The following is a 13,020-nucleotide window of genomic DNA, read 5'->3' on the forward strand; positions in this document are numbered from 1 at the left end:
GAGTCTGACTTCCGAAAGGGAGCTGTGGCAGACAAATACACTTTTAGGGCCCTAACCACGTCAAGAGCGTGAAGGGCCACCTCTTTGGTGTGCTTCGGCTTAGGACAAAACAATGGTAATACAGTGTCCTCATTGATATGAAAAGAGACCGCCTTCGGAAGAAAGGACGGTTGCGGACGCAACACCACCTTATCCCTATGGATAACCAGATAAGGCGACTTGTTTGACAAGGCCGCTAATTCCGAAACCCTCCTGGCCGATGTGATGGTCACTAGAAAGACCACTTTCTGTGAAAGGGTCAACAAGGGAATCTCCCTGATATTCTCAAACGGCGGCTTTTGAAGTGCCGACAACACCAGGTTCAAATCCCACGGAGGTAACGGCGAACGCACCGGAGGGACTAAATGTCGCACCCCTGAAAAAAGGTACTCGCTAATGAATGAGACGCCAGGGGTCGCTAAAAAAAAAGACAGCCAGAGCTGAAATTTGCCCCTTAATGGTGCTCAACGCCAACTTCTGGTCCACACCTTGCTGAAGAAACAGCAGGATCCTGGATATAGAAAAGGAGCGCGGATGCCACACTTTCTCCTCACACATGGAGATATAGGCCTTCCAGGTACGACGGTATATCTTCTGCGAAGATTTCCACGCCCTCAACATAGTTGGAATCACCGAGTTCTACAGACCCCGGTTCCTCAGCACCTGGCTCTCAATAGCCATGCCATTAAAGCCAGCGATGGTAAAACAGGGTGAAAGATTGGACCTTAAGACAGGAGGTCCTCCAGCAGCGGCAGTCGCCAGGGAGCGTCTGCCAGCAGACGCACCAGGTCTGCGTACCAAGGATGCTGAGGCCAATCTGGGGCAAGCAGTATTACCAGGATTCCCTCGGCTTCCACTCTGCGAAGCAGACATGGCAACAGTTTCAGTGGAGGAAAGGCGTAGATCAGCTGGTACTGATCCTACGGAACCACCAGCACGTCTGCCCACGCATCTCTTGTCCTGGACACAAATCTCGCCACCTTCCGATTGACACAGGAGGCCAATAGATCCACATCTGGTGTGCCCCATTTCAGGCACAGCAGCCTGAATATCTCCGGATGCAATGCCCATTCTCCTGGGTCCAGCATCTGTCGACGCAGATAGTCCGCCTACCAATTTTCCACCCCCGGGATGTAAATGGCCGACAGGGCCGGAACGTGTCGCTCTGCCCACCGAAGTATGTGAGTGACCTCCCGAGCAGCGGCTGAGCTTCTTCTTCCCCCTTGGTGATTTATGTACGCCACAGCCGTGGCGTTCTCTGACTGTATCCTGATCGGACGCCCTTGAAGACACATCGACCTTGTGTGGAGGCACAGCCTGCTCGCTCTCAATTCAAGCAGATTGATCAGCAACTCGCATTCTTCTGTCGACCACAGGCCCGGCCCTGTGCCGACTGAATCCCCATCACTTCATCCCAGCCGAATAGACTGGTGTCCGTAGTGATCACTGTCCATTTCAGAGGAAGGAACGATTTTCCGGACCGAATCACCGGGGGCCTCAACCACCAGATCAGAGAGTGAACAAATACACTTTTAGGTTAGCGCAATAATTTTTCCTGTAACAGATCAGTCGGAGAAGGGACGATGAGGAAACAAATAGAACAGGGAAAGCCGTTATTCTTTTTTGTTTTGCATGATTTTCCTCGTGAGTCTGGCTCTCCCCATTGGAGAAATATTTTTTGCTGGAGTTTCCTTCCTTTCCATTGTTGGAACTTGTGGTGAAGAAGATTTGAACCTCCTAGACGGTGCTGACCACTTATCCATTGATTTGAAGACCCACAGCCCCCCCCCCCCCCATTGGCTGATGGACCGGTTGGGATTGGATGTACAGCTCATGTAAAGTGGACGATCCATCTATATATGCTCGTATGACCTACTGTATTTACACAGGTCCTGTGGCTCTGGTAAGAGCACATACCCTTTTGCTTCTTTCTATTTAACTGGATGTCATTGTTGTGAATGTCTTTGAGATTACCCATTGGCCTCTATACTGTGTGAAACATCACATCCGAATACCATGTGGTTTTCAAGGACTTATTTATTTACTTTTAATTATTTGGACTTTATAGTGTCCTTTTTGGTGTTAGTCACTTTAATATTTTCTTTTTCGTATTTTTCTCAGATCAGAGAGTCCCTGACTGGCTGGCTCACCTGGATCTGCCGAACCAGGGACAATGGAGATTTGATCCATTTCATCATAATCTCCTTCTGCAGGACTCTGGTGTGGAACTGGGCATATGGTACTGCTACCATGAGCCCCAGCACTCGCATACAATAGCGTAACAACGACCACTTGCGGTTCATCAGTAGTTTGACCGCAGATCTGAGAGTCTGCAACTTGTCTGAAGGGAGATATACTCTCGCTTCCCTGGAGTCCAATAGTAAACCCAGGTACTCCAGATGCTGGGTCGGTACAATCACCGACTTCTTTAGGTTCAACAGCCACCCAAATTCTCAAAGGGTCTGCATGGTGATCGCCTCATCCTCCTCTAATTCTGAGGCGGAAAATGCTCTCAGTATAAGATTGTCTAGGTAACCCACGATCGCGATCCCGCGTTGTCGCAGCCACGCCAATACTGGAGTCAGTACTTTGGTAAAGATTAGGGGGGCTCATGCCAGGCCAAAAGGAAGAGCCACAAATTGGTAGTGGGCTTCCCCAACTGCCAAAACGCAGACATTTTTGATGCCTAAGGCATATGGGTACAGTGGTGTGAAAAAGTGTTTGCCCCCTTCCTCATTTCCTGTTCCTTTGCATGTTTGTCACACTTAAGTGTTTCGGAACATCAAACCAATTTAAACAATAGTCAAGGACAACACAAGTAAACACAAAATGCAATTTGTAAATGAAGGTGTTTATTATTAAAGGTGAAAAAAAATCCAAACCATCATGGCCCTGTGTGAAAAAGTGATTGCCCCCTAAACCTAATAACTGGTTGGGCCATCCTTAGCAGCAACAACTGCAACCAAGCGTTTGCGATAACGTGCAATGAGGCTTTTACAGCGTCCTGGAGGAATTTTGGCCCACTCATCTTTGCAGAATTGTCCTAATTCAGTTACATTAGAGGGTTTTCGAGCATGAACGGCCTTTTTAAGGTCATACCACAACATCTCAATAGGATTCAGGTCAGGACTTTGGCTAGGCCACTCCAAAGTCTTCATTTTGTTTTTCTTCAGCCATTCAGTGGTGGACTTGCTGGTGTGTTTAGGATCATTGTCCTGCTGCAGAACCCAAGTTCGTTTCAGCTTGAGTACACGAACAGATGGTCGGACATTCTCCTTCAGGATCTCTTGGTAGACAGCAGAATTCATAGTTCCTTTTATCACGGCAAGTCTTCCAGGTCCTGAAGCAGCAAAACAGCCCCAGACCATCACACTACCACCACCATATTTTACTGTTGGTATAATGTTCTTTTTATGAAATGCAGTGTTCCTTCTACGCCAGATATACTTGGACACACACCTTCCAAAGAGTTCCACTTTTGTCTCATCGGTCCACAGAATGTTGTCCCAAAAGTCTTGGGGATCATCAAGATGTGTTGTGGAGAAATTGAGACGAGCTTTGATGTTCTTTTTGCTCAGCAGTGGTTTTCTCCTTGGAACTCTGCCATGCAGGCCATTTTTGCCCAGTCTTTTCCTGATGGTGGAGGCATGAACGCTGACCTTAACTGAGGCAAGTGAGACCTGCAGTTCCTTGGACGTTGTTGTGGGGTCTTTTGTGACCTCTTGGATGAGTCGTCGCTGCGCTCTTGGGGTAATTTTGGGCGGCTGACCACTCCTGGGAAGGTTCACCACTGTTCCATGTCTTCGCCATTTGTGGATAATGGCTCTCACTGTGGTTCGCTGGATTCCCAAAGCTTTGGAAATGGCTTTATAACCCTTTCCAGACTGATAGATCTCAATTACTTTATTTCTCAATTGTTCCTGAATTTCTTTGGGTCTCGGCATGATGTATAGCTTTTAAGGATCTTCTGGTGGACCTTACTGTGTCAAGCAGCTCCTATTTAAGTGATGCCTTGATTGTGAACAGGTGTGGCAATAATCAGGCCTGGGTGTGGCTAGAGAAATTGAACTCAGGTGTGGACAACCACAGTTATAGTATGTTTTAACAAGGGGGGCAATCACTTTTTCACACAGGGCCATGATGGTTTGGATTTTTTTTCACCTTTAATAATAAACACCTTAATTTACAAATTGCATTTTGTGTTTACTTGTGTTGTCCTTGACTATTGTTTAAATTGGTTTGATGTTCCGAAACACTTAAGTGTGACAAACATGCAAAGGAACAGGAAATGAGGAAGGGGGCAAACACTTTTTCACACCACTGTATGTGCAGGTACGCATCTTGTATGACCAAGGATGCCAGGGACTCCCCTTGATGGAGTGCAGAGACTACTGAGTGAATTGATTCCACTCTGAACATCTGCAATTTTACAAAGTGATTGAGGGCTTTCAAGTCCAAGATCGGACGTACCCCTTCCTTCTTGGGAACCACAAACAGATTTAAGTAGAATCCCTGGAAGCATTCTGATTCCGGAACTGGTACAATCACCCAGTTCAGCAAGTCCCCCACCACCCCTAACAGGGCTTCTCGGCGAATAGGGGAAGAATCTGTTTGTCGGCCAAGAGAGAAACTATCTTGTAGCCTGTGGAAATCAGGTCGCAGACCCATTGGTCGGATAACCGGGAGGTCCACTGGGCTGCAAACTCCCGAAGGCCACCCCCCCCCCACTCTAGATGTGGGTGGGGGCAAACCTTCATGCGGTAGCACTTTTGTTCGCAGGCTTGTTTGGCTTGCGGTTCCAGGGACACTTCTGACCGTCCGTGGGCGTCCTGTCGGGCTGGAGACGTTTTGTCGAAGCACCGGGCGGACGAAAAAGCCGCTTGTGAGCGTAAAAAGAGGGCCCTTGCCTGCGGAGTGGCTCCTTAGCCTTCCTGGCCTGTGAGAGTAGTGTACTCTTACCACCCGTGGCATTTTTAATAATGTCATCCAACGAGGCTCCAAAGAGCAGGTCGCCAAGGAAGGGAAGATCCGTCAGGGCTTTCTTGGATGCCTGGTCAGCAGACCAGCATTTTAGCCAAATCAGGTGCCTCAGCACCACAGCTGACATTGAAGCCCTGGATAACAGAGGGAGAGTATCCAGGGCCGCATCACAAACATACTTAAGGCCTTGCACTAGTTGGTCTGCTAGTTCCACACAGACAGGGGAGGCCTGTTGCTCTCCCAATTCGCAGTGCAAAAGTTTTGCCCACTCAGTCAGTGTCTGTGACACCAGTGCGGATGCCAGTACAGGTCGCATGGCTGACCCCACAACCATAAACAAGGAACGAGCCACCGCCTCGGCCTTCCTGTCCGTGGGATCCTTGAATGCAGGATCGTGGTTACTTTATTTAACCTGGATACTGGCGGGTCCACAACCGGAGAAGCCAACCATTTCTTGAGAAGGCTTTCCTCAAAGGGGTAATGCACCGCCATGTTTTTGGGGACCAAAAAGGTCCTTTGCGGCCGACCCCATTCCCTGTAGATGAACTTGTCAAAATAAGTCAAAAACACCTTAGATGAACATGCTGGCTTGCGGGACCCAAAAGGGACCGATGCATCAGTAGAGGGATTCGCTGGCTCTTGGATCTTCAGGGTATTAAGCACAGCTGTGAAAAGTGCTCCAACTAGCGCCTTGTCGTGCCCGGACCCAGACAGGGAATCATCCTCGCTGCCCGAATGGTCCTTGTTAGCCTCGTCTGATAGGTCAGAGCAGGGGTCACCAGCCGCAGCAGGGCACAAGTCTGTATCAGAGCTCTTCCCAGAGGAGGAGGGGGAGGGCCTTTTACGCACACCTTTCCTTACACGCACCGTCTCTATTTTTGCAAAAGAGGAGTTAAGGACCGCCATCAGGGTGTCCATGGGCACAGCGCTATCCGCAGGTGACCCGGTTGCAATAGCCTGGATTTCGGGGGAAGAAACACCAGTTTCTGAAGCCATGCTGACCCTACCCTGTCTGCCACCTGAAAGGGGACTTAGGACAGTGAAGGTCCCACCCTCCTGCTGCTGCCGCCTGGACGGGGGGGTGTGGGGTTCCTAGCGCCAGACTCACCACCCTGGGGCATTCTGTGATGGTTACTAGCCGTGCCTGCAGTCCCCAGGAGGTTACCCAAATGCAGAGTGAAGAAACTGTCGGCAGCAGCTGTAGAAAAGAGGGGTGAAACGATCTGCAGAGCTTGCACCAGCGTTCAAGAAACAGCCATCCAGCGTCCTGTATACACAGGGAACACAGGAAACACCATGTGATAGCACTTGGTATGTTGCCACAAGAGAGCTGCGGTGAAAAGAGCGTTTGGGCTACAAAAAAATGGCCGCCAATGATACTAATAAGAAAATCCAATAGAAAAAAGCCGCTGAGGCTCACAAGGGGAACCTGCTCTGCCCTCATCCAAAATGGCCGCCGGACAGCTCCATGCAGTGACAAGAGAAATCATAAAACAGTGCTGCCTCCAACCAGCAAAAATACCTCCAGACACCTTTTTGGGACCCCCACACCGGGACCAGGACCATCGCTAGCTGCACAGACCCCCTATAGGTGAGAGACCCCGCGATCCCCATACACACACTGCCAGCAGGGGAAGGAGGAAAGATAGGGACGTGGGAGAGAAGAGAAAGAGGTGAGGTGGCCCCCGAATCAACCTCCCAGGGAATGCCCAGATGCTCAACCCCCCGAAGCAGGGAGAGCCGTACTTGGCAGTCCTGAAGAGCTGGGAGACATTCCATCACAGACCTACTCCTGAACAGTTACAGGGTGGCTGCTGGCCTCGGTATACTGTGATCCAGACATCAGTAGCCTGGTCATATGTATACCCCGGAGCATTGAAGCTCACGACCACCTCTGGAGCTGAGGTATGTCGTGGCCTGCCGAGCCTTAGCTGCGACCTGCACACGCTTGATGGCCGGACTGGGGGGACTACAAGGATAACTCAACCAGCCTGTCACCCAGCCGGCAGTTGATAAAAGATCACAGGCTCTTTCATCTTGCACAAAAGTATCAATCCTGCATCAAAAAAATGGACCAAGGGGCCCGCAGGGTTCCTAGGTCATTCTCCTTCACTAGGAAAAATAAAACTGAGGCAGCTGGGGCAGCAGGGAGGGTTGTTAGCACAGGGTCCGCCCCCTGGTCGGTGCTGACAATTCTGTGTATTGTGTTACAATTTTGCCTAGTTCTCCTAGTGGCAGGCTAACAAACCCATTTAGTTACAGAGAGGAGCTGTGTCGGTCAGTGAATATAAGAGAAATAGGATTTTTGTACTCACCGTAAAATCCTTTTCCCTGTAGTTCACTGACTGACACAACTCCTTTATTCTTGACCATAGGGTTGTTACGGCCACCTTCAGGAGAGGACTAGGCAGAACATGTTAACGTACAAAAAAACAAAACTTTCTAGTTCTGCCCAAGGGGTGGTCCCTTCAGTAACAACCCTCCAGCCTGCTTCCTGCAGCCTCAGTACGTCAACAAGCAGTATAAAGTAAACCAATAAGAGGGGAGGGTGCTGTGTCAGTCAGTGAACTACAGGGAAAAGGATTTTACGGTGAGTACAAAAATCCTATTTTCTCTTACGTTCACTGACTGACACAGCTCCTTTATTCTTGACCATAGGGACGTCCCCAAGCAGTATCATAACGAGGGGTGGGAAACAGCATAAAAACTTCAACCACCACCTTATCTGACCACATCAGAACTTGCGGTAACAATGCAACAGTGCATTATACTAGAAAGTAACTATTTTCCTTAAAACAGAAAAAGTAGTGCAGAATTGCAACATTAAACAGCTGTCCGCAAACTTGCGGCCAAGCAGGCATCAGACTATGCGCTTACATCCACTCTGTAGAAAAAACTTGCGGCCAAGCAGGCATCAGACGATGCGCTTACATCCACACTGTAGAATTTGGTAAAAGTGTGAACGGACGACTAAATCGCCGCCTTACACACCAGAGCGACTGACACTCGATGTCGGAAGCCCGAGAGGCCCCATTGTCCTGGTGGAATGGGCCATGACAGGAAAGGGGGGCACCTGCCCCTTCAAGGCGTAGGCCTGTACCACATCTGTCTGACCCACCCAAAAATGGTGAACGACTAGACCGCCATACCTCTTTTTCGGACCAGCTAACGAAACAAACAGAGATCTCACTCCCGAAGGGGAGCCATGGCAGACAAATATATCCTTATAGCCCTGATAATGTCCAGGGAATAAAGGGCCACCTCTTAGGATGTGTCGGTTTAGGACACACAGATGGTAAGATGGAGCTCTGGTCTGCACATGCTTGCTGGCCAGGCTGGGGAGACAACAAGGATAAGGGTATCCAGCCTGTCACCCAGCCAGCTGTTGATAGTAGATCACAGGATCTTAATCTTGCGCAAAAGGCAAATGTCCGCAGAAAAAATCCACGGACCGATGTGCCCGCAGGGTTCCTAGATCCTTCTTCACTAGGCAGAAAAAAACTGAGGCTACAGACTGGAGGGTTGTTACTGAAGGGACCGCCCCTTGGGCGGAACTAGAACATTCTGTTTTTTTGTACATGTTAACATGTTCTGCCTAGTCCTCTCCTGAAGGTGGTTTAACAACCCTATGGTCAAGAATAAAGGAGCTGTGTCAGTCAGTGAACATAGAAGTATTTTGCACAAGGGAAAAGGTCAGTGGGGGGAAATTGGATAAAAAAATAAGATAATGAACAGATGAAAGATATAATTAAGAGGGGAAAAATAAGCACTTATCAAGAATTAAAACTCGACACGGATCTAATGGTGATAGAGGAATGGTGGTACCTCCAGTTAAGGCACTTCGTGGAGAAACTTCCCATCCAATAAGATATGGGGAAGACTATAAGCCGATGGAGCGGCTATGTATGAGAGAAAAATCAAAGAATAATACAGCCGGTATATACAAAATAGAGAATAAGGATAATTTTATGTATATTTAAGATGTAACTAAACATGTGGTTTGTATGATGACATTTTATAAAATAAAATAAAAAAGACAGTGCTGTAAAATAATGGTGGACACACAAAATATTGACACTGGACCCAATTTGGACATTTTCACTTAGGGGTGTACTCACTTTTGTTTCCAGCAGTTTAGACATTAATGGCTGTGTGTAGTTATTTTGAGAGGGCGGCAAATTTACTGTGAAAAACTAACAGCAGGGAGTCAAGGCATGTCAACATGTTAGTCCCTGGAACTGGCTAGGAACCTGGGTATATGCCAATTGAGTGAAACACCATTTGCTCAAAGTCTAGAGTGTGCCAACTACTGTTGATGAAGATTCCTATGGAATACTTACTGGCCAAGGGCCAAATACCCTAGATTTCCTTGTTGGCAAGCCGTCCTCCATCCAAATTTTCACACTTAAAGTGGTCCTAAAGGTAAACTTTTTTTTTACCTTATTGCATTTTAAGCATTAAATTAAAAAAACCTTCCCTGTGCAGCTTCCCACCCCCCTCCCACCATACTTACAGGAGCCAGATCTTAATCCCCAGTGTCTCTCTCTCTCCACAGAGAAACAGTAGTGGAAGACTTTTACTCCTGCTGCTGTCGACCGCAGCCAGTGAGCAGGGATCATTGGATAGACCAAGCTACACAGTGTTTTAATGGACACAAAGCGCAGCTCAGGAATGAGCCTGCATGCGTGCCCCCATATCAAGAGGGTCGGGCACTCAGTGGGGGGAGGAGCCTGAAGTGCTGGCAGGAGACCCGAGAAGAGGACGACTGGGGTTGCTCTGTGCAATAACATTACATAAAGCAGGTACGTATAACTTTTTTTTTTTATCTCTATGACCATCCTTTATAATCACTTTAATATGTGAACTGCGGACAGAGCTGGATCTTGTGGGTTTGCCCAGGGAAGAAAGTATAATACATCCTAATCTACTTACTGTCTCCTGGTATCTTCTTGATTGTCATGGAGATGTCAGACTGGACTGGATAATCATTGAGCAGGGGGTGAGGAGAGAAGATTTGCCTGGATCTCCAGGCTGCTGGTTGGCCAGGATAACTCCAGAAGATCTGAACAATTCAAAACCAAAAGAGTGCTGATGGCCACCCCCAACTCAAAATACTTTATTTCATAGTAATTACGTGGAGAGGAAGGAAAGGACAATCCTGGAATATTGAGGATGTTTTTCCGGAGGGTCCAGAAGTGGAATGGGCAAAGGGAATTTCCATGAAGGTGGACATCATCAGCCCTCTAGGGCTAAAGCGCCAGTGGGCTGCCATGGCTCCCAATCAAAGTTAAGAAAAAAAATTAATCCTGAATCTATATAAATTCCCACTATATATATTATATATTTTTTTTTTTTTTTTTTTTTTACAAAATTGATTTACAGAATGATCTATTGTTTACCCAAATTTCACTTCTGAATCAGATTGAATTAGTCTAGTAAACGTTAAATACGTTGGGCAGTAAAAAAGTTCTAAAATATACATACCTGGAAACACCTTAATGTTCACAGTTTGAGTATCACCTTTTAGGCCAGGCAGTGTAACTTTCAGAATGAAATTCTATAAACAGAGATGTACTCTATCAGCATATAAATATAAATTATATAATTCAAATGGTATGTAAAAACATGATCTGACAATGCCAAAGAAAAATACATTAATTCACATAAACATTTGGGTCCATGCTAATTGCTATGCTAACAAAAAAGGGTAGCGCTAAAGAAATACATAAATGTGAAGCGCGATGAACCCAAATAAAGTACAAATATTGAAAAATAAGTCTATAAAGTTCGTGAAGCTCAGAAGTGAAGCTCAACTATTGTGTTTCATACAGTGTATGAACCCTAGAAGGTTCAGAAGTGGTGTTTCACACAATGTGTAGGCCAAAGAAATAGCAGAAATATCTTATCTGATGCCCCTTTTGAAGTCCCATGGGACGAAACGCGTAGGGAAAGGTTGTCATGTTTCCTGTATTGCTTTTTAACATGTGATCACGTTTTTTATGCTAAATTTTTATTGTCCATGCTGGTTTTATGCCAATAAACAGCTATTTATATACCTTTTTTTCAATCTACACTATGGGAAGCTGTTTTTCTTTTTCATTTTTCATATGATCCCCTTATGAGTTCCATCCCTACATGCCTGTACGACCTAGTGTTTATGCACAGGTCCAGTGGTTCCGGTAAGAGTACCTATTTCTTATTTACCTTGATGTCACTGAAGTGAGATATTTCTGCAATTTCTTTGGCCTACACATTGTGTGAAACACCACTTCCGAACCATCTTGGGTTCATACACTCTATGAAACACCATATTTGAGCTTTACTTCTGAGCTTCACAAACTTTATAGACTTATTTTTCAATATTTGGACTTTATTTTGTTCATCAGGCTTCACATTTATGTATTTCTTTAGCGCTACACTTTAGTTTTTTGTTTATGTGAATTTGGTCACATTCGTGTGTAGCTTATTTACACTTGTTTTTGGTTAGCGCAATATATTTTTCCACATTTGTTTAATTGCTATGTTACACAATGATTAGGGCTGTTGGGAAAAGGGTACAAATTTGTCCTCCAGGAAAATATATCAATATTAAGAATGGAACAATATAAATGTTATGTTTAATGGCTAAATTACTCAGAAATAAAGAAGTAGGGCCAAAGCTATTTTGGTCCTACTATTCCTGTGGGTCACGGAGGTGCACATAGTACTGCACTTCTGTGACCCAGAATCACACAACAGTGGGCTTAAGTCCATTGTTGGCTGATGTCACTCAGCTGGTCCTGACTCTGGAGGGATCCTGACTTTAATGTCAGGATCCGCCCAGATGCCTGACCAGCAGCTGGCTCAGCCTCTCAGTGCACGGCTGAGCCAGCGGCTCCTACACCCTCCCCAGCCCTGTGCTCCAATGAGCACTGGATGGGCAGAGCAGTGAGCCAGTGACTGTCAGTGACTGGCTCTGTTCACTGAAGCCTGCTGATCGCTCAGTTCTTGGATTTAGTGGTGGTGTGGGACACATGCAGAATTAGATTGATGATGCATCCACTTGAATATAATTTATTTTATTTTTTTTAAATCCTACACTTCTCTTTTATGGTTTGAAGACCTGCTAGAACCTTTTCCCTCACCTTCCCATGTATTTGAAATACTGTGAAATGTACCCGAAAGCTGACATGGCTTACATTTACACTGCCACATGCACAAAGTGATTAAATGTTCAGCAGAATAGTCCTGCATGCCCCTAGTGTTGCACACTGCCAAATTTTGAAATATGATTAATATTCTAATAATGAAGGCTTTCACTGCTCTGAGGAATCAGCTTATTAACGTCAGCTTCTTTAATTAAATTTGACAATAAAACCTAGAAGCTGGTTGGTTACTATGCACAGCCACACCAGATTCTGTGTGCACCAGTTTTAGTAGCTCTTCCCCAGTGTATTATACTGCATATAAACATGCTCTAAATCAACACTAACACTAATCCTGGCAATAGCACTCCCGGAAGCCGCTGTATTTATGGCAAATGCAAATTGTGGATAAAGTATTACAAATAAAACGTAGTGCATAATGTAAATTGTAACATTTCAGTTACCTTGCCCTGGTAGTTGTTCACTTGCCCTCTGGCACGCACTCCTTTTATTACCAAAGGATGTATTTTGTTTAGCTCTTCATAATCCAGAATAAGACCACTACGCAAGTAAAAATTTATTTTGTTATAAAGTTTTCATAAATTGCTGATACTTTCAAAACATAATGTGTAAAAAGCAGTCGTGTTTATAACAGAGAAACTCACAAATAAGTCAAATATTATAAAATATAAAAGTGATATTTACGGGATACTTCTTAGGCCACATACAAGAAATGTTTTCATCCAAAACATTTATCTTACTAGTATACTGGATGTGACAACTTCCAGTAGTATTAACCATTGGAGATACTTTGTACTAGAACATGCTTTGTACCAAAAATATATTCTTAAATAAAACTTCAAAGATTTTAGAACTT

General features: G+C 45.7%; 1 protein-coding gene across 3 annotated transcripts in view; it reads right to left on the minus strand.

Moving 5' to 3' along the window:
* Window positions 1–13,020, minus strand: part of SMCHD1 (structural maintenance of chromosomes flexible hinge domain containing 1) — a 621,656-nt gene that overhangs the window by 316,257 nt on the left and 292,379 nt on the right. For all 3 annotated transcript variants that reach the window (XM_077492529.1, XM_077492527.1, XM_077492528.1), the window contains exons 21-22: window positions 12,608–12,704; window positions 10,504–10,576 (exon numbers count right to left, since the gene is read on the minus strand). In XM_077492529.1, coding sequence (XP_077348655.1) covers window positions 10,504–10,576; window positions 12,608–12,704 — 170 coding nt within the window. The remainder of the gene's footprint in view (window positions 1–10,503; window positions 10,577–12,607; window positions 12,705–13,020) is intronic.

The sequence above is a fragment of the Lithobates pipiens genome, unplaced genomic scaffold (genome assembly GCF_037356315.1).
Source record: "Lithobates pipiens isolate NorthernLeopardFrog02 unplaced genomic scaffold, aLitPip1_a1.2 Scaffold_19, whole genome shotgun sequence".
In the NCBI taxonomy this organism is placed as follows: domain Eukaryota; kingdom Metazoa; phylum Chordata; class Amphibia; order Anura; family Ranidae; genus Lithobates; species Lithobates pipiens.